The 22,903-nt window shown below is 35.0% G+C and overlaps 1 protein-coding gene across 2 annotated transcripts in view; it reads left to right on the top strand.

Annotated features, from left to right (window-relative positions):
- The window catches only part of RANBP9 (RAN binding protein 9), a 101,512-nt gene that overhangs the window by 39,222 nt on the left and 39,387 nt on the right, over positions 1–22,903 (top strand). For both annotated transcript variants that reach the window (XM_087438022.1, XM_004432109.2), the window contains exons 3-4: positions 19,111–19,163; positions 20,084–20,251. In XM_087438022.1, coding sequence (XP_087294148.1) covers positions 19,115–19,163; positions 20,084–20,251 — 217 coding nt within the window. In that variant the 5' untranslated portion in view covers positions 19,111–19,114. The remainder of the gene's footprint in view (positions 1–19,110; positions 19,164–20,083; positions 20,252–22,903) is intronic.

The raw sequence follows: 22,903 nt of genomic DNA, 5'->3' as shown, positions 1-22,903 counted from the left end.
TCCGAACCAGTGAACCCTGGGCTGCCGCAGCGGAGCATGCGCACTTAACCGCTTGTGCCACCGGGCCAGCCCCTGGACATTTTATATAAATGTAATCATACTACACGTGACCTTTTGTTTCTGACTTATCTTGGCATAATGTTTTCAAGATAAATTCTACATGCCGTAGAATTTATCAGTACTCCATTCCTTTTTGTCGCAAATAATATTCCTTATAAGGATATATCACATTTTATTTGTCCATTTATCATAAGGTAGAAACACTTTTTGGCTGTTAATGAATAATGCTGTTAGGAACATTTTACGTTTTTGTGTGGATATGTTTTCATTTCTCCTGGATAGATACCTAGGAGTTGAATTGCTGGGTCATAAGGAAACTATGGTTACCATTTCAAGGAACTGCTAGACTGTTTCCAAAGTGGCTGCACTATTTTACGTTGCCACCAACTATGAAAATTCTAAATTTTCCACATCCTTGCCAACATGTCGTCTTGATTCTAGCCGTCCTAATGTGGGTGTGAAGTGAGATCTCATAGTGGTTTTGATTTGCATTTCCCTTATAACTGATGATGTTGAGCATCTTTTCATGTGCTTATTGGCCATTTGTGTATGTTCTTTGGAGAAATGTCTGTTCAAGTCCTTTGCCCATTTTTTAGTTGGGTTTTTTTAATTGAGTTGTTTATATATTCTTGATAGAAATCCTCTATCAGCAATATGATTTCCATATATTTCCTCCTATTCTGTGGGTTGTCTTTTAATTTTCTTGACAATATCCTTCAAAGCACAAAAGTTTTAAATTTTTATGAAAGTCTAATTTATCTTTATCTTTTTTTTTTTTTGTGAGGAAGACCAGCCCTGAGCCAACATCCGATGCCAATCCTCCTCTTTTTTGCTGAGGAAGATTGGCCCCGGGCTAACATCCGTACCCGTCTTCCTCTACTTTATATGGAATGCCACCACAGCATGGCTTGACAAGAAGTGCGTTGGTGCAAGCCCAGGATCCGAACCTGTGAACCCCGGGCTGCCGAAGTGGAGCGCACACACTTAACCACTGCACCACGGGGCCAGCCCCTGCTTTTTCTTTTTTTGTTTCTGTTTTTGGTGCCATATCTAAGAAACCATTGCTTAAATCAAGGTCATGAAGATTTATTCCAATGTTTTTATCTAAGAGTTTATAGTTTTAGCTCTTCCTCTTAGTTCTCTAATCCATTTTTGAGTTAATTTTTGTGTGTAGTGTGAGGTATTAATCCACCTTCGTGCTTTTGCATAGATATATCCAGTTGTCCCAGCACCATTTGTTGAAAAGACTATTTCCCTCCTTTGAATTTTGTCCCCTTGTCAAAATCAATTGACCAAAAACATAAGGGTTAATTTCCAGACTCTCAATTCTTTTGCATTAATATATGTCTGTTCTTAAGCCAGTAATACACTCTCTTTTAAAGAGTGTGTTTTTAAGAAAGTTTTAAAATTGGGAAGTGTGAGTCCTCCAGTTTTGTTCTTCTCTTTCAAGATTATTTTGGCTCTCCTGGGCCCCATTGCATTTCCTGTGAATTTCCGGATCAATTTATCAATTTCTGCAGAAGAGCAAGTGAGACTTTGGATAGGGATAGCCTTGAATCTCTAGATTAATCAGGCAAGTATTGCCATCTTAACAGTATTAACAATATTAATTCTTCAATCCATGAACACTGTTGTCTTTCCATTTAGATGTCCTCTAATTTCTTTCAACAATGTTTTGTAGTTTTTAGTGTTCAAGTCTTGCACTTTTTTTGTTAAATTTATTTCTAGGTATTTTATTCTTTTTGATTCTGTTGTAAATGGAATTGTTTTCTTAGATTCGTTTTCAAATTGTTCATTGCTAGGTGTAGAAATAAAACTGATTTTTGCAATATTGAACTTGTATCCTGCAATCTTGCTAATTTTAAGTTTTTTTGGTAAAGATTTCTTTAGGATTTTTTATATACAAAATTATGTTGTATGTGAATAGAGAATGTTTACTCTTTCCTTTCCAATCTAGATGCCTTTTCTTTTTCTTGCCTTATATCCCAGGCTAGAACCTCCAGTGCTATGTTGAATAGAAGTGGTGAAAGAGGATATGCTTTTCTTGTTAATGATTTTAAGGAGAAAATGTTCAGTCTTTTACCATTAAGTATGATGTTAGCTGTGATTTTTTCATAGATGCTGCTTATCAGGTTAGGATGTTCCCTTTTTTCCCTATTTTGTTGAGTGTCATTATCAAGAAGGGGTGATGGGGGGCCGGGCCGGTGGTGCAAGTGGTTGGGTGTGCGCGCTCCGCTGAGGCAGCCCGGGGTTCGCCGGTTCAAATCCTGGGTGCGCACCGACGCACTGCTTGTCAGGCCATGCTGTGGTGGCGTCCTGTATAAAGTGGAGGAAGATGGGCATGGATGTTAGCCCAGGGCCAGTCTTCCTCGGCAAGAAGAGGAGAATTGGCAGATGTTAGCTCAGGGCTAGTCTTCCACTCACACACAAAAAAAGGGGGTGATGGATTTTGTCTAATTCTTTTTTTTATGTCTGTTGAGATGATCATGTGGCTTTTATCCTTTATTCTATTAATGTGGTATGTTAACAATGATTTTGTTTCTAAACCAACCTTGTATTCCTGGAATAAATTCTCCTTGGTCATGATGTGTAATCCATTTTGCATGTTGTGGGATTTGGTTTGCTAGTAATTTGTTGAGGATTTGTGTGTCTGTATTCATAAAAGATACTTTTCTGTCGTTTTCTTGTGATGTCGTCATTTAATTTTGCACAGGGTAACAGTGGTGTTGTAGAATTAGTTAGGAAGTGTTCCTAACATTTTGGGAAGAGTCTGGTAAGGATTAGTGATAATTTTTCTTTATATATTTTGTAGAATTCACCAGTGAAGCTATCTGGGCATGGGCTTTTCTTTGTGCGAGGTTTTAAGATTGCTATTCAGTTTTGATAGTTTATGACTTTATAGGAATTTGTCCATTTTAAGTAGGTTATGTAATTTGTTGCTATGTAGTTGTTCATAGATTTTTCTTACAATCCTTTTTAGTTTGATAGTAATACCCCTTCTTTCATTTCTGATTTTTAGTAATTTGAGTCTTTCTTTTTTTCTTGGTTAGTAGAACCAACTTTTGGGTTCATTGATTCTGTTGTTTTTCTGGTCTCTATTTCATTTATTTCTGCTCTAATCTTTATTATTTTCTTCCTGTTGCTTGCTTTGGGTTTATTAGTTTGTTCTTCTTTTTCTAGTTTCTCAAGGAAGAAAGTTGAATTATTCATTGGAGATCTGTGTGTGTGTGTGTGAGGAAGATTACACCTGAGCTAACACTTGTTGCCAATCCTCCTTTTTTGCTGAGAAAGATTGGCCTTGGGCTAACATCTATGCCCATCTTCCTCTACTTGATGTGGGATGCATGCCATAGCATGGCTTGATGAGCAGTGTGTGTGTCGGTGATCCGAACCTTCGAACCCCGGGCCGCCAGAGTCAGAGCAAGCGAACTTAACCACTATGCCACCAGGCTGGCCCTGAGATCTTTCTTTTTAAATATATGCAGTTGCAGCTATAAATATCCCTCTACGTACTACTTTAGCTGTATCCCGTAAGTTGTGGTGTGTTGTGTTTTCATTCTCGTTTACTTCTAAGTATTTTCTAATTTCTCTGGTGATTCCTTTGTTGTATTGGTTTTTTAGGAATATGTTGTTTAGTTTCCATATATTTGTGTTCATTCCAAATTTCCTGTTTGTGATTTCTAATTTAATTCCCTTATGGTTGGAGAAGATACCGTGTATGCTTTCAGTTCTTTCAGATTTTTTGAGGCTTGTTTTATGGCCTAATATATATCCTGGAGAATCTTCTATGTGCCTTGAGAAGCATGTGTATTCTGCTGTGGTTGGTGGAAAGTTCTATAGATGTCTGTCAGTTCTGGTTGGTTTACAGTTGTGTTCAAGTTTTGTATTTCCTTGTTGCTCTTCTGTCTAGTTGTATCCATTATTGATGTCTCCAGCCATTATTGTGAATTGTGTATTTCTTTCTTTAATTCTGTGAGTTTTAGCTTTAAATATTTGCAGGCTCTGTTGTTAGGTTCGTATTTGTGTGCAATTTTTATGTCTGGATGTATTGACCCTTTTATCAAGATAAAATGTTTTGTTTCTAGTAATAACTTTTGTCTTAAAGTCTGTTTTGTCTATTTTAGTATAGCTATTTCAGATCTCACTTGGTTACTGTTTGCATGGTATTTCTTTTTCCTTCCTTTTACTTTCAACCTATTTGTGTGTTTGAATCTAAAATGTCTCCTGTAGACAACGTATTACTGGATCTTCTTCCAAAAAAAAAAAATCTGTTCTGTGAATCTCTGCCTTTTGATTGGATGATTTTATCTATTTGCATTTATTGAAATTACTGATAGGGTAGGACTTAAGTCTGCCGTTTTGATATTTATTATTTATATGACTTATGTCTGTTTCTCTGTTCTTCCATTGTTGCTTTCTTTTGTGTGAAGTAGATCTTTTCTAGTGTATCTTTTAATTTCATTGTGGTTTCATTTCTGTAATTTTTTTATTGATGTTTTAATAATAGTTTATAACATTGTGAAATTTTGGGTTGTACATTTTTGTTTGTCCATCACCATATATATGTCTCCCTTCATCCCTTGTGCCCACCCCCCACCCCTATTGCCCCTGGTAACCACAATACAGTTTTCTCTGTCCATGTGTTGGTTTATATTCCACATATGAGTGAGATGATACAGTGTTTGTCTTTCTCTTTCTGGCTTACTTCACTTAACATAATACCCTCCAGGGCCGTCCATGTTGTTGCAAATGGGACGGTTTTTGTCTTTTTTATGGCTGAGTAGTATTCCATTGTATATATACCACATCATCTTGATCCAATCGTCAGTTGAGGGACACTTAGGTTGCTTCCACTTCTTGGCTATAGTGAATAAAGCTGCAATGAACATAGGAGTGCATAATCCTCTTTGGATTGTTAATTTCAGGTTCATTAGCTAGATTCCCAGTAGTGGGATGGCTGGCTCATATGGCATCTCTATTTTTAATTCTTTGAGGAATCTCCATACCATTTTCCATAGAGGCTGCACCAGTTTGCATTCCCACCAGCTATGTATGAGGGTTCATGTTTCTCCACATCCTCTCCAACATTTGTTGTTTTTTGTCTTGTTGATTATAGCCATTCTAATGGGTGTGAGGTGATATCTGAGTGTTGTTTTGATTTGCATTTCTCTGATGATTAGTGATGTGGAACATCTTTTCATGTGCCTATTGGCCATCTGTATATCTTCTTTGGAGAAGTGTCTGTTCATTTCCTCTGCCCATTTTTTGATCAGGTTGTTTGTTTTATTGTTGTTCAGTTGTGTGAGTTCTTTATATATTATGGAGATCAACCCCTTGTCAGATATATGTTTTGCGAATATTCTCTCCCAGCTGGTGGGTTGTCTGTTCATCTTGATTCTGGTTTTGTTTGTCTTGTAGAAGATCTTTAATCTGATAAAGTTCCACTTGTTTATTTTTTCTTTAGTTTCCCTAGTCTGGGTAGGCATATCATCCGAAAAGATTCCTTTATGACCAATGTCAAATAGTGTGTTGCCTATATTTTCTTGTATGAGATTTATAGTTTCAGGTCTCACCTTCAGGTCTTTGATCCATTTTGAGTTAATTTTTGTGAATGGCAACAGCAGATGGTCCACTTTCATTCTTTTGCATGTGGCTATCCAGTTTTCCCAACACCATTTATTGAAGAGACTTTCCTTTCCCCACTGTATGTTCTTAGCTCCTTTGTCGAAAATTAGCAGTCCATATATGTGTGCTTTTATTTCTGGGCTTTCAGTTCTGTTCCATTGATCTGTGTGTCTGTTTTTATACCAGTACCGTGCTGTTTTGATTACTCTTGCTTTGTAGTCTTGTTTTGAAGTCAGGGATTGTGATGCCTCCATCTTTGTTCTTTTGTCTTAGGATTGCTTTAGCTATCCAGGGTCTTTTGTTGCCCCATATGAATTTTAGTATTCTTTTTTCTATTTCCGTGAAGAATGTCATTGGGATTCTGATTGGGATTGCATTGAATCTGTAGATTGCTTTAGGTAATATAGACATTTTAGCTGTGTTTATTCTTCCAATCCATGTGCATGGGATGTCTTTCCATTTCTTTATGTCATCATCGATTTCTTTCAATGATGTCTTGTAGTTTTCATTGTATAGGTCTTTCACCTCCTTAGTACAATTTATTCCTAGGTATTTTATTCTTTTTGATGCAATTGTAAATGGTATTATCTTTTTGAGCTCTCTTTCTTAGTTCATTATTAGCATACAGAAATGCAACTGATTTTTCTAGATTGATTTTGTACCCTGCAACTTTGCTGTAGTTGTTGATTATTTCTAATAGTTTTCCAACAGATTCTTAGGGTTTTCTATATATAAAATCATGTCATCTGCAGATAGGGAGAGTTTCACTTCTTCGTTGCCTATTTGGATTCCTTTTATTCCTTTTTCTTACCTAATTGCTCTGGCCAAAACCTCCAGTACTATGTTGAATAGGAGTGGTGAGAGTGGGCAGCCCTGCCTCGTTCCTGTTCTCAGAGGAATGGCTTTTAGTCTTTCCCTGTTGAGTATGGTGTTGGCTGTGGGTTTGTCATAAATAGCCTTTACTATGTTGAGGTACTTTCCTTCTATACCCATTTTGTTGAGAGGTTTTTTTTTTTATCATAAATGGATGTTGTATCTTGTCAAATGCCTTCTCTGCATCTATTGAGATGACCTTGTGGTTTTTATTCTTTGTTTTGTTGATGTGGTCTATCACGTTGATTGATTTACGGATGTTGAACCATCCCTGCGTCCCTGGTATAGATCCCACTTGATCATGGTGTATGATCTTTTTAATGTATTGCTGTATTCAGTTTGCCAATATTTTGTTGAGGATTTTTGCATCTATGTTCATCAGCGATATTGGCCTGTAATTTTCCTTCTTTGTATTGTCTTTGTCTGGCTTTGGTATCAGGGTGATGTTAGCCTCGTAGAATGATTTAGGAAGTGTTCCATCTTCCTCTATTTTTTGGAATAGTTTGAGAAGGATGGGTATTAAATCTTCTTTGAATGTTTGGTAAAATTCACTGGAGAAGCCATCTAGTCCTGGACTTTTATTTTTTGGGAGGTTTTTGATTACTATTTCAGTCTTTTTACTTGTGATTGGTCTATTCAGATTCTCCATTTCTTCTTGGTTCAGTTTTGGGAGGTTGTATGAGTCTAAGAATTTATCCATTTCTTCTAGATTGTCCAATTTGTTGGCATATAATTTCTCATAGTATTCTCTTATAATCCTCTGTATTTCCGTGGTACCCATTGTAATTTCTTCTCTTTCATTTCTAATTTTATTTACTTGAGCCTTTTCTCTTTTTTTCTTAGTAAGCCTGGCTAAGAGTTTGTTGATTTTGTTTATCTTCTCAAAGAACCAACTCTTTGTTTCATTAATCCTTTCTACTGTTTTTTTTTGGTCTCAATTTCATTTATTTCTGCTCTGATTTTTATTATTTCTCTCTTTCTGCTGACTTTGGGCTTTGTTTGTTCTTCTTTTTCTACTTCTGTTAGGTGTAATTTAAGGTTGCCTATTTGGGCTTTTTCTTGTTTGTTAAGGTGGGCTTGTATCGCTATGAGTTTCCCTCTCAGGACCGCTTTTGCTGCATCCCATATGGTTTGGTATGGCATATTTTCATTTTCGTTTGTTTCCAGATAGTTTTTGATTTCTCCTTTAATTTCATCAATGATCCATTGGTTGTTCAGTAGCATGTTGTTTAATCTCCACATTTTTGTCACTTTCCGAGTTTTTTTTTTTTTTTTTTTGTGGTTGATATCCAGTTTCATAGCATTATGGTCTGAAAAAGATGCTGGTTATGATTTCAATCTTCTTAAATTTATTGAGGCTTGCTTTGTTTCCCAACATATGGTCTATCCTTGAGAGTGTTCCATGAGCACTTGAGAAGAATGTGTAGTCAGCTGTTTTTGGATGGAGTGCTCTGTATATGTTTACTAGGTCCATCTCATCCAGTTTTTCATGTAAGTCCACTATGTCTTTATTAACTTTTTGTCTGGATGATCTATCCATTGATGTAAGTGGGGTATTAAGATCCCCTGCTATTATTGTGTTGTTGTTAAGGTCTCCTTTTAGGTTTGTTAATAGTTGCTTTATGTACATTGGTGCTCCTATGTTGGGTGTATATATATTTATAAGTGATATGTCTTCTTGGTGGAGTGACTCTTTTATCATTATATATTTCCCTTCTTTGTCTCTCTTAACCTGTTTTACCTTGAAGTCTGCTTTGTCTGATATGAGTATGGCAACGCCTGCTTTCTTTTGTTTGCTGTTAGCTTGGAGTATTGTCTTCCATCCTTTCACTCTGAGCCTGTACTTGTCTTTAGAGCTGAGATGTGTTTCCTGGAGGCAGCATATTGTTGAGTCTTGCTTTTTAATCCATGCTGCCACTCTGTATCTTTTGATTGGAGAGTTCAGTCCGTTTACATTTAGGGTGATTAGTGATATATGAGGGCTTAATGTTGCTGTTTTGTCACTTATTTTCCTGTTCTTCTGCATTTCCTTTGTTTCTTGTCCCATTTGTTTCAGACTGCCAATTCAGTTTGGTGGTTCTGTCTTATGGCTCTTCTAGTTTTCTCTTTGTTTGTCCTATGTGATTTTGTTTTGATTATTTGTGTAGTGGTTACCTTGAGGTTTGTATAAAAAATCTTCTGTATGAGATAATCCATTATCTGATGCCCTCCTATTTCCTTATACTAAGTCAATTCAATCACTTTCCTCTTCCCCTTCTAAGTCGTTCTTGTTATACATTATTCTATCTTGTGTTGTGGGTGTGTGTTTACAGTGATGAGGTTAAATTTATTTTTGGTGAATTCCTTCCTTTGATCTTTGATTTTGGTATTTAAGTGGTTGCTAACCTATTCCGGTAAAGATCTACTATTTTTCTGAATTTGTCTCCCTGTTTTTCTCCTTGCTCCAAGCCTTGTGTTCCCCTTCTCTTCTTTTTTCCAGGCCTGAGGGCCTTCTTGATTATTTCTTGTAGTGGGGGGTCTTGTGGCCATGAACTCCCTTAGCTTTTGTTTATCTGGGAAAGTTACGATTTCTCCATCATATTTGAAGGATATTTTTGCTGGATAGAGTATTCTTGGCTGAAAGGTTTTGTCTTTCAGTATTTTGAATATATCATTCCAGTCTCTTCTAGCCTGTAAAGTTTCTGTTGAGAAATCCACTGAGAGCCTGATGGGAGTTCCTTTGTACGTTATTTTTTGTTTTTATCCAGCTGCCGTTAATATTGTTTCTTTGTCATTGACTTTGGCCAGCCTTACCACTACATGTCGTGGAGTGGGCCTTTGCCTGTTGACGTATTTAGTTGATCTATTGGCTTTGCTTACTGGTATTTCCTGCTCCTTCCTCAGATTTGGGACGTTCTCAGCTATTATTTCCTTGAATAGGCTCTCTGTTCCTCTTTCCCTCTCTTCTCCCTCAGGAATACCTATAATTCTTATGTTACATTTCCTAATAGACTCAGATATTTCTCAGAGACTTTCTTAATTTCTTTTAGTCTTAGTTCTCTCTCCTCTTCCATCTGGAGCATATCTGTATTCCTATCCTCTAAAATGCTAATTCTTCTCCATATTGTCAGCTCTGTTCTTTAAAGATACCAGATTCTCCTTTATCTCCTCCATTGTGTTCTTCATCTCCATCAGTACTGATCGGTTTTTCTTTATGATTTCAATCTATTTTGTGAAGAAACTCCTAATCTCATTGAATTGTTTGTCTGTGTTGTCTTGTATTTCATTGAGTGTTTTATGATAGCTATTTTGAGATCTCTGTCGTTTAGGTTATGGATTTCTGTGTCTTCAGGGTTGGTTTCTGGGTGCTTGTCATTTTCCTTCTGGTCTGGTAATTTCATGTACCTTTGCATTATGGTTCCTGTATTGGCTTTGTTTTTCCTCATCCTGGAAATATCTGGTTGCAATTTCCACCTGCTGTCACTGTGTGGGGGTAAAGGGCTGTGTAATCTGAGCCCCCTGCGCTCTGCCGCGGCTGTTCGCTGCGATCCACCAGCTGCTTGGTCTGGTCTGGTCGGCTGAGCTGCAGTGTCCGGCTTGCGGGGAGGTGGGGGGGGGGCTCTCTCTTTTGCCCTCTGGGTCCTTTGCTTGCGGGGCTTCTCGCTCGCCCCTCGTTATCCGCTCTCCTGGAATGCTCAGATGTTGATGGTACCCTGTAGTGGTCCGAGTCCTCTGTGTGGGAATTTCCCACTGGCTGAGAGAGCCCGAAGAGCTACGGGTTTCCCCGAAGAGGACCGCCCCTCCCCACTCTCTGGGAGCCGCTCGGACTGGGATTGCTGATCTGATGGGGAGGGAGAGGAGTTCTCCTCACCTCTCCCCACTTCCTCTGGGGGCCCAGCACGGTCCACTCTCAGATGTGCTGCAGTGTGGATCTTTCCGACCTTGCTTTTCACTGTCTAGGATTCTGTTGTTGGTCTGTGACTGTTCCTTCTGTTGTATCTTATGGGGGGAAGAGTTTACGGGAAAGCTCACTCCACCATGACGCTGACGTCACTCCTCATTTCAGTAATTTTTGAGTTATTTTCTTAGTAGTTGCTCTGGAGGATTACTCAGATAATATCTTAAAAATAATGTAATTTGGGTTAACACTAACTTAATTTCCAATAGTATGTTAAACTTTGCTCCATAACTCCATTTTCTTTCCTGTTTTTGCTACTATTGTTGTAAAATTCTATCTTTGTACAATTTAAGCCCAGAGAGTTATAATTATTGCTTTATGTCTTTTAAATTAGAAGAAGAGTTACAAACAAAAATACATTTATACTGTCTTTTATGTTTACCTGTGTTAAGTTATCTTTACTGATGTTCTTTATTTCTTTGTGTGGACTTGAGTTACTATCGAAGTTCCTTTCTTTCCGCCTTACTATTTCTTACAGTGCAAGTCTGCTATTGACTAATTCTCTGTTTTTGTTTATTTGGGAATGTCTTAATTTCTTCATTTTTGAAGTATAGTTTTGCTGGATAGAGGATTCTTGGTTTACAGTTTTTCCTTTCAGCACTTGCAGTATGTCATCCCACTGCATCTGGCTTGCACAGTTTCTGATGGGAAGTCTGTTGTTAATCTAATTGGGTTAAATAGCCTTAACTATATAAAGCAATAATAGTAACTCTCTTGTGGGGTTACTGACATAAAGAAGTAAAACACGACAACGGTGGCAAAAACTGGGAAGAGGTAAACAGGTTTTTAAAAGTTGTGTGTTGCATTGTCAGCATGTGATAAATATACTAATGCAATCAAGAATGTAATATATTAAAGATGCATTTTTAAAAAATTTATATGGTATTCATTAATACAATACCAAAATGTATAGCAAAAAGCTAACAAAAGTCATAAAATTCAAAGCTACAAAGACCACAGAAAAGGATGAAAGGAGAGAACAGATGAGACACATAACAAGATAGACTTAAACCTGTCTAGAATAGGAATTAAACTAAACTAGTCCTCTTAGTCTCTTATTTGATATTTGGTACAACCATTATTTACTTAACAATATTAATAAATGTATAATTTGAAATTATTTGTATTGATATACTGATGTGAGAAATTTTCATTGTCCATTTCCCTTTCTAAACACGTACTAGCACAATAGTAAATTTTCTGTTCATGTACTTAAACAAATCTTGCCACTCCCTCACTGCTGTTGAATTTGAGCATGTTTTTATATGTCGTGCAACACCTCAGACATCTACCACCTATCTTGGTTCCCTGTGTTATGAGCCACACCCATCCACATCTGGTGTTACACATTTTCCCATCAGATAACTCCTTCCACCACTGCACAATAACTCACAAGCCGCTGTCCTTACATCACCCACTTCCCCAAGTAAACTTGAGGTCTTTGAAGGGTAAAGTGCCATATTTATTGTAGTATTTATGTATTTCTTAACAATTTAACATGTATAAAACCATTTTTATTGAACTTTAGGGGTTTTTATTGGGTTCTTTTGTGTTACTGATGAAGTTTGTGAGTGCTGTGCTCTTAACCCCATTTTTCCCATAAGCCTGTGGTTTTTATTGCATGATTTTCTATGGTGTGGTGATTTCAAGAAACTCAAATGTCATGATATAGCAGAACTGACTATAATTGCTTTATCTCGTATATATCCATTCCTCTGTCCATCCATTGATCCATCTTATTTTTTGATGCATTTAAAAATAAGTAGACTTCACTCCTAATCACTATAGCATGCATATCATTAACTAGAATTTGATCTTTGTTCACTGCTTGTTTTTTTTTATGGTGGGTAAAATTTACATGCTGTGAAATGCACAAATCTTAAATGTATCATTTGATGAGTTTCGCATATGCGTACACCTGTGATGTGCAGACTCCTGTCAAAATATAGAACTATACCATCATCCTCAGAAATGTTCCCTCTCGCTCTTTCCCAGTCAGGCCCTGTCCTCCCCCTTTTCAGAGGTGACTACTGTTTTCATTTTGCCTGTTCCAAAACTTCTTATAAAAGGAATCATATGGCATATACTCTTGTTGTAAGACTTCCTCGATTCACTGTAACATTTTTTAGATCATCTGTGTTGTGTATATTAGTAATTCATTTTCCTTTTTATTTCTGAGTAGAATATACCACAATTTGTGTATCCATTCATTTCGTGATAGATACCCAGGCTGTTGCAGGTTTTTCCCTGTTGTGAAGAAAGCTCCTAAGAACATATTTGTACAAGTCTTTAGGTGCACATATGCCTTCATTTCTCTTATGAGTGGAATTACTGGGTCTTGGGGTAGGTACATGTTCAGTCTTAGGAGAAACTGCCAGCCGTTGTTCCAAAGAAGTTGTACTATTTTGCATTGCCATCAACTGTGTATGAAAGGTCTTATTATGCCATATCCTTGGCAACACTGGTGTTGTCAGTCTTTTAAATTTTAACCATTCTTCTGGGTGTGTAGTGGTATCTCAGTGTGGTTTGAATTTGCATTTCCCTGATGACTAATAGTGTGTAGCAGTTTCATGTGCTTCTTGGTTCTTTGCAGTATCTTATTTTGTGAAGTGTCTAACCAGATCTTTTGTCTATTTAAAAAAATTTGATTGTCTTATGTCTTCTGAGCTGAAGTTTTTGATTTTGGTGAAGTATAATTTATGAGCTTATTATTTTATGCTTCTTGCTTTCTGTGTCCTAATAAATCTTTGCCTTATCCTCAAATCATTGAGGTATTTTTATGTATTTTCTTTTAGAAGCTTTATAGTTTTAACCTTTATATTTAGGACTATGATCCATCTTCAGTGGAGTTTTGTGTATTGTGTGAGGTAGAGATCAATGTTCACTTTTTCCGATATGGATATCAGTTTTTTCACTGTTTATTAGAAGAACTTTCCTTACCCTTTTGGATTGTTTCGGCACCTTTGTAAAATATTAAATGACTGTATTAGCCTGAATATCTTTTTGTGCTCTTTCTTAATCCATTCCATTGATCTATTTGTTGATCCTTTTGCCAGTACCATACTGTCTTGATTACTCAGTTTTATGGTAAGTCTTGAGGTCTGATTGTGTATGTCCTACAACTATATTCTTTTTCAAGCTTTCTTTGGATATTTTAGATCCTGTGCATTTCTATATGTTCGAATCAGCTTGTCAGTTTTTACAGAAACCTCCTAGTGTGAGTTGATTTGGATTGCGTCAACTCTAAACATCAATTTGAAGAGAGTTGCAGCCTTAATAATATTGTGTTTTCCAATCCATAAATATGATATATATCTCCATTTATTTAGATCTTCTTTAATCCACTCAGCAATGTTTGGTAATTTTTAGTAGACAAGTTTTTCATGTCTTTTATTCAGTTCTTACATGTTTTATGTTTTCTGGTGCTATTATAGATGTAATTGTTTTTTAAATTTTATTTTCCTGGTGTTTGTTGCCAGTATATTGAAATACAATAGATTTTTGTACAGTAACCTTGTATCCTGTAACCTTGTTAAATTCACTTATTAATTCTACTGATTATTTTATAGATTCCTTAGGATTTTTTTTTATAAACAGTCATGTCATCTACAAATAAAGTCAGTTTTATTTCTTCCTTTTTATTATTTATGCCTTTTATTTCTGTTTCTTGCCTTTTTAAAATGCTTGGGATTTGCAGTACAATGTTGAGTAAAAATGGTGTGAGGTGGCATTCTTGCCTTGTTTTTGGTCTTAGGAGAGTAGCATTCAGTATTTCACTATTAAGTATGCTAGCTGTAGGTTTTTTGAAAATGTAGGTTGAGGAAGTTCCCTTGTATTCCTAGTTTGCTAACAGTTTTTATTGTGAATGAGTGTTGAATTTTGTCAAATGTTTTTTCTGTAACTATTTAGGGGTCATATGGGTTTTCTCATTTGCTAAAATACGTTGATTGGTGTTTGAATGTTAAACCAGTGTGGCATTCCTGAAGTAAACATTGCCTGGTCTTGATATATTATCATTTTGATATATTACTATTGGCTTTTTAGCCTTTTTACCTATTGGCTTTTTAACTACATCTCTTTGCAATTTTTTATTAGTTACTCTAGAGACTTTAATATATGTCCCTGTTTTTATAATCTGCTGAGAATTAATGTACCATTTCACGTAAAATGTAGAAACTTGCAATCATATAGGTCCATTCCCCCTCCTCCTGTCCTTCTTGCTGTAGTTGTCATATGTATTACATCTACATCTTATCAACTACACAGTACATGTTAGTTTTGCTTTAAAGAGTCATACAAGTTTTAAGAAAATTAAGAATGAAAACAGTCTTTTACTATGTACCCATGTGTGTGCCATTCCCAGTGTTCTTCATTCCTTCCTGAAAATCCAAGTATCTATCTCATATATCATTTCCTTTTATCTGAAAATGTTTTTGTTTCACTTTCATTCTTGAAGGATATTTCCCAGAGTGTCATAACACTCTGTGTTGGCATGGGTCCCCCTCACTGCTTTCTGCACCTGAAAATACTTTGTACCACTGTCTTCTGGCCTTCATATTTTCTTGTGAGAAGTCAGTGACTATTCAGTTTAGTGTTCCTAAGAAAGTAATATGTCAGTTTTTTTCTGGCTGCTTCAAGTATTTTCTCTTTATTCTTCGTTTCCAGCCATTGGACTGTGATTTGTGCCTAGGTATGCATTTCTTTGTATTTAGCCTGCAAAGGTTTGCCATGCTCTTGAATCTCTGAATTTTTTTCTTTTACTAAATGTGGGGATTTTTTTCTCTTTTTTTTTCCCCCATTCTCTCTTTTTATCCTTGTAGGAGCTCTGGTTACCTGTATGTTAGACCTTTTGATACTGCCCCAGGGAACTCTCTCTTTATTCCCTTGATAGTTTTTCTCTCTGTTCTTCAGATTGGTTCTGCCTTCATGGTTTATTTACTCATTTTGCCATTTCCAGTGTACCATTAGGTACATCAGTAAATATTTATTTCAGATGATTTTTCAGCTCCAGGATTTCCATTTGTTCTTTTTTTTATTGTTTTTTGTTGAAATTTCCTATCATTTCATTCAATACAAGCGTATTTCCCTTTACATCCTTGAGCATTGTAACAACAGCTGCTTTAAATTCTTTATCTGCTAATTCCAACCACTTCATCATCTCAGGGTCAATCTCTTTTTTCTCTTGAATGTGGATCATGTTTTCCTGTCTCTTTATATGTCAAGTAATTTTGAATTGTATTCTAGCATATTGCATATGGATTATAGATTTTTAAAACTCTGGATATTACTTTTTTACAATCAGTAGTTAATTTTAGTGATATGTTTCATCATTTTATGTGCTGATTATTGTTTCTTTGTCCCAGGCATTTCTTCTATTCTGTTTTCACTTGTCTTCCTACTAAAGTATATCCTCAAATAGTTCTTTCGTGAGGGTCTGTGGATAGTGAAGTGTTAGCTTTTTAGTGTCTTAAAATATCTTACTTTGCCCTCAGTCCTGAAAGATGCTTTACCTGGCAATTAAGTTCTAGGCTGACAGTTCTTTACCCTCAGTACTTTGAATATAAGTGCCACTGTTTACTGTCATTAGCTGTTGCTGGGGAGAAGTCTGCTGTTAGTCTAACTGTCATTCCTTCAGAAGTAATCTGCCTTTTCTCTTTGGAAGCTTCTAGGATTATGTCTGTTATTGATATTCTACTGTGTGCCTATGTATGAACTTATTTTTGTCTTCCACAGTATGTATGTGGTGTGCACTTTCAATTCAACAACATATTTTTCAATTGTGGAAAATTACTAGCTAAGTTATCTCAGTAAATACTGGTGCTCCACTGTATGTTTTAGTGATAGTGACTCCTTTTTTCTTTTATATATCCTAAATGTACTTAAAAAAATTTTTTTTGTCATACTGCCCATTGATTGATGTTACCTAGAATGCATTCGTGTTCCAGTTGTGTATTTTGTTGGCCTTATCTATTTTTTGGTATATTTTAGAATTTTGTTTTTGCAGCCTCATTTTGATTGGGAAGTTCAAAATTTTTCCTCATTTTGTTCATCTGTCTTTTTCTATCCTTATTTTCTCTTTATTACAGTTTGTACCTGCTTTTAATTCCTGGGCCTCCATTCCTTGTTCTTTCTTCAAGGTGATATTGGGAGGACTGCAGATTCAGTCACTGATCTGTTCAACAGCCTCCTAGTTAAGAGGCTACTATGTTCTCTCTCCCCTTAACTAGGCCACAATGTCAAATAAGCTTTAGCCAAGGCAACAGGTGGTATCAGTATTTTCTTATCCTCCTTTTAGGAGGAGAAGCCTATTCTAGTCTTTGGCTTTAAGCAAGTGAGCGTGGGTAATGCTCCTTTTGTGGAGCATTTTTAGTCTTTGTTTCCTCAGAAGGGGAAACTTCTAAGCCATTTATGAGTGCTCATAGACCCAGAGCTTTGCAGGCCCATAGCTGTATCCCTGCTCACAGCTTTGTTTTTCTTCTCTTTAAAGATTGTCTTGTCCCTTATTATGTTTTTTTTTCAATACTTACTTTTTTAAAATAAATACTTTAATAAGTACTAATAAATACAGTACTTTTAAAAAATAAGTACTTAATAAATACAAATTTTTTTAAATAAATACTTTAATAAATACTAACAAATACTTTTAATAAATACTTATGTATTTAATAAATATGTAAATAATATGTTGTATTTGCAACAAAGGAGCTGAATCAAAATACAAATTTAATGAGTCTTAACTAGACATCTACATATTGTTTCTTTTTCTTTTTTTTTTTTTTCTAATTTTTATTTATTTATTTTTCCCCCAAAGCCCCAGTAGATAGTTGCATGTCATAGCTGCACATCCTTCTAGTTGCTGCATGTGGGACGCGGCCTCAGCATGGCCGGAGAAGCAGTGCGTTGGTGCGTGCCCAGGATCTGAACCCGGGCCGCCAGTAGCGGAGTGCGAGCACTTAACCGCTAAGCCACGGGGCCAGCCCTACATATTGTTTCTTAATGTTTTATCACAATTGTCTCACTTGACACATGCTGTTATTAGGAATGTTGCTCTTGTGAATTCAGGTAACTATTAGTTTTAATATTTAATAGGACAAACACTAAGTTATTTTTCTTTTTAAAAATTTCATCTTTTCTTGATAAATTCTGTTTTTACATCTGAGCTTTAAAATCATATTTTCAAGTTTCAAAAATTCATCTGGAATCTATCTTAAATCTCATTACATGTATATATTAATTTTAGAAAGATTGCCATTTTTATGCTGTCAAGTTATCCAGATGCATAGTATACCCATTTATTTACTGCTTTTAATATATTGTTTTTGAGCCTTACTTTAGATCTTTATTCCAGTTTTATGGTTTCTGTACTTATTTTGACTGGTATATTTACACACACCATTTCTTTCTTTAGCTGGTTATTAACTAGAAGAGAAATTAAAATGTTTTTCTTATATCTAGTCACTTAAAATACCTAATTAATTCTAAAAGCTTTTAGTGTATTCTGTAGTTTTCTATGTATATAATCATAGTGATTACTAATAATTTTATAGCTTCTGATATTTATACTGGTTATTTGGTGTTCTTATTTTATTATCTAAAACCTTCAAAATGGTGTTTAACAGTTGTAGTGATCTTCATGTTCCTGATTTTAATGGAAATGGTTTCAGTGTTTCACTATTGAATATCTTGCTTGCTGTATTAGATTTGGAAAAAAGTGTGTCATATTTAAGTAGTTTCCTTTTATTCTTATTTTACTTGAGTTTTTATTAGGAATGGTAGTTGAATTTGTCATGCCTTTTTAAATCTTGATACAGTTAATTAGCCTTTTAACAAACTGGATTCAGTATGCTCTTTTATTTAGTTTTTCTTTTTGCATCAATACTTATAAGTGTATTGCTTTATACTTTTCCCTTTTTTGAACTGTCTTTATCAGGTTTTATTACTATTTTATAAGCTTTTAACAATGAATTGCATACCTTAATAATTACCTTTTCCTCTTGCATTTTTTTTTGTGGAGGTAATTTTGTTCTTCTAGTTTCATAAATTAATAAGAGTCTCATGTTTAGGTGGATTTTGTCAATTTGCCAAAACACTTTTGGAAAACCGATATATAGATGCCCTACTTTTTAGTGTAATTTTATTAAGTATTTCAGATGTTGTTTTCTGAATTTGATATTTTTTCCAAATACATATCCATGTCCTCTTTTTTTTTTTTTTTTTTTTGTGGTCTGGATTTTTCCTTTTGGAAGCACATTTGTTTCTTATTTAATGTTTCTTTTTTCTTTCACAAATCCCTCTATACTTTTTGTTAGAAGTCTTAATCCTAAATTTTTATGTTTAGATAAGTTGGAAAGATTTTTATAGTTGTCAGTAGAGTGCATAATTATTACTAATACTTTGAGTATGTTTATGAATGATTACTGTAGGAATTTACTGTGAATCTGGGTTTTATTGTTGCTTCATATTGCCCTTTTTGCTATCTAATGAATTGTAATAACTTTTTTGTACCCTTAGGAGTTTCGACTTAGGCTTGGTTCTGATAATGTTGAAAGTGTTTGGTAATTTATACATATGTGACAAATAATCTGCTTTTCTTCCTTTCTTTTTTTTCTTAACAGTTACATGGGAATTGGTCTTTCTGCTCAAGGTGTGAACATGAATAGACTACCAGGTACACTTGTAATTGAATTATGGTACAATCTTATGGCCAACTCTTTCTGGCTAAAAATTTCAAGTAATAACTTGAAATAGTTAAATGCTATTTAACTGATTGATTTTCTGTTTTTAATAAGCTATATTATGAGTTCAAAGTGAAAGCTTGAGTGGTTTTAATAAATTCAAATTTTATGCTATTTAGCAAAACTTATATATACCATGCATTGTTTTGTTGTGTTTTTTTGCTTGTTTGTTTTGCTTTTTGCTGTTTTTAACTTCCAGTACATAGTCATGTCAACTACTTTAAATATTTTAATGTGGTTGGTTTTGTTTGCTACCCAACACATTCCTAAATTTATCTCATTTTCAGTTGTTTAATATTCTGGGAATGTAGGCCGATATTAAAAGTAAACTAAGGAAGGTGTGAATTGAGATGGCAGAACTGTTTCCCAAAACCATTAATCAGTGGAAATGATTCTTGGATTATATTTTCTGATATTCTATTTATTAATGTTAAAAATTAATTTTGGGGGGAGCTTTTTGAAAGTAGAAAGCAAAATAGAAAGAAAAATCTTCTATTTTGTATTAAACTCTGTGCGTGTTTAAACCAAACCACAGCAAAATTCCTTTGGTATATTAGCAAAGGAAATATGCATGGAAAATGTGTCTTGCTATATTTGTTTTTTTTTCTGGTAGGAGTCCTGTCTGTTTGATACATGTTTTAGTGTTCTGGTAGTGAATTTATTTTCCTTAATGTTGTAAATGGTATTTTTACAGAAATTATTACTGTAATTGTTGATAATTTAAATGTGTATTTGGGAATTTTATCTTTGTACTGGCTGTTGTACGATTCCTGCTTGTCGTAATCATAGTGAATAGCTCTAGTACAGAGGACCCTTACTTTTCGTTGTAAATATACTGGAACTTTCTCTTTAGGCTGGGATAAACATTCATATGGTTATCATGGGGATGATGGACATTCATTTTGTTCTTCCGGAACGGGACAACCTTATGGACCAACTTTTACGACTGGTGATGTCATTGGCTGTTGTGTTAACCTTATCAACAATACCTGCTTCTACACCAAGAATGGACATAGTTTAGGTACAAAGATAATGTATTGCATGTAAAATAACCAAATATTGTGATTATTGTACTTACAGCACGGTAGTCATATTTACTATGTAATTCTCCTTTATAAACAGATGCCTCTGGAAATTTTTTTTTTTGTTCCTTCCAGGTGGAGATTGAGGAAATGGTGCAAGTTTGTATTCTGTGGAGGCCGCATTATATTACATGTATAGGAATAACTGTAGAAATTATCCCCATGCTCAGATATTTATTCTAGTAATAGAAATGCTAAGTGTTTGCTGCTTTGCTTTGAATAAAGCCCTTCACAGTGTGACCCAATTCTCTAGGGAACAGGTGCTAAGAAAAAAGGGCTGTCCGCTTTTAGTATAGTATGAGGGTAATAACAAAGGAAGGGAAAGCTTGGTGCTATCGGCCAAATGAAGGGCGTTGACATATATTAAAGGGTTAGGCCTGCTAACAAAGATTGATAAAGCATGGTGACTATAAGTTAGTTTTGTAAAAGGGAGCAACAAGCAAAAAATAGCAAAACTTCTATGAATAAAAGGTGGTAAATAAGAAATAAATAGACAGGTAAATGAAAACATGGAGAAACCTATCCATTGTAAGACTAATAGAAAATGGCGGTTTTTAGTTGAATATGCACCTGTAGCACTTCAAATTTAAAATTGTGTACGGTGGTTATACTCCCTTTTCTTAGAACTTTTTTGTTTTTGTTTTTTGTATTACAGAAAGTATAAATGGTAGCAAGATTGACGCTTTAAAAATAAAAAGGTTTTGTATTACTCTTGCTGTTTGAAACATCCTTGATTCATAGCAAATTATTTCTGAGGAGGTAAAGTGTGAAAGGAGACAAAAACTGAGTATCCCCAGAAGACAGAAATTTGTTTGCCTATAAATAGTATTTAAAAATTAGGCTGCAAATAGTATGCTTAGATGTAAAATAGATGTTCTTTAATATAACACAAAAACTACTTTTTCTGTCATTTCATAGTAGAAAATCCTATATTTCTGGCTCCATTGGTAGTAGTTATGCTTTTTTAGTGTCTCAACATACTCTTAGTATAAAGTTAGTGTCTTTTTCATATTTATATTCAGTTTAAAACTTTTCTTTCTGATTATTAATATTGATTCTGAAGTCCTGTGTTATCTGACTTAAAGGTTGTCCCAAGTCCACAGAAGATCCTTATATTCTCGTTGGTACAAAGGATGCCCTGCAAATCATGTGTATTTTGTGATTTGATTGTTTTGGCCAACTGGTTTCCAAAAGGATGTATCCCATTGTTGTTACTATTCTGACTCTGACTTAAAAAGCATTTAACTGGGATAGTCTTAGTTGGCTTGGCTGCTTAAGATATTTAAGATCTTAAATTAAACCAGGAAAAATCTGCTTTTAGATTTGACCTTTGGTTCAAAGATGCAAAAGAAGATAAAATCAAAATTAGTCTTTTTATGGTTTTTTAAACTTTGTTCCAGAGAAGAAATTTTATTTTGGGAGATGGGAAGATCATAGGTGATGTGATTTTATTTTTTCTTCCATTAGATTTTCAGAAACATTTAAATGGAAATTTTTTCTTGAATAAGAAAGCTATTTTAAAAATGTGAGATGCTTTTTAAGAAAAAGGTACCTAATAATGGAATCAGTCTAATTTTAAGTAAATGTGAAACATTTGGTATTATTCACTCATAAATTTAATAAATATGTATTAAACACGTGGAGAGGCAGTATAACAGTAGTTAATATGGGTTCTTTGGTTGTCTGAGTTTGTCTCCTGGCTTGGGCCCTGTGACCTTATGCAAGTTACTTAACATCTCTGTGCCTCAGTTTGTAAAATAGGATCACTATGCTCTCTGCCTTATTAAGGTTGTGAGAGTAGACTGAAATGATGCACACGAAGTTCTTAGGTGATTGCCTTACGCATAGTGAGTACTCACTAAATGTTGTTTATTATCATTGTTTGCCAGACTCTGGGCTAGGTGCCAGGGATGCAGTGGTAAAACACTGGTGAGCAAAAGTTATTCCTCTGTAACAGAAGTCAACAGGCTATGGCCCTTGGGCCAAATCAGTCTCCTGTCTGTTTTTTAAATCAAGTTTCCTTGGAACACAGCCGCACTCATTCATTTATGTACTGTTAATGGCTGCTTTCCTGCTACAGTGGCAGGATTGAGTAGTTGTAGCAGAGACCGGATGGCCCAGAGAGCAGAAAATATTTACTCTCTGGCCCTTTAAAGGAGAAGTGTGCTTACCTCTGGTCCAGATTCTAGCATCTAAAGATAAAATATTATTGAGTTATTGGTCCCTTGTACTTCCCAAAGGGGATAATTTCAACCCAAAAGCTGACACATCTTTAGTTTCTGTCGCATGAAGGTTTTCAAAATATATATTTACTTACCATATAAAGAGAAATGGAAAGGTTTTTATTTGAGAAAATAATTAAAGGAGAAACATTTGAGTATCTAGGTTAACTTAATTTCAAATTTTGTGACTTTGTTTTATTGGATATCATTCATCAATTGTAGATCACTTTTCAAAAAGCCTTTTGACAAATCAGGAAATTAGAAATATAAAAAAATTGTTTTCTGTGTAAAATTTAAATAATTATACCAACTTTTTAAAGTAACATCTTTTTGTGGTCTGAATGTGTATAGGTTGTGGTAGCTATATTT

This window comes from Ceratotherium simum, chromosome 13, assembly GCF_057802395.1.
Source record: "Ceratotherium simum simum isolate JZ-2026a chromosome 13, ASM5780239v1, whole genome shotgun sequence".
Lineage (NCBI taxonomy): Eukaryota > Metazoa > Chordata > Mammalia > Perissodactyla > Rhinocerotidae > Ceratotherium > Ceratotherium simum.
This window is presented reverse-complemented; position numbering and strand designations above follow the sequence as displayed.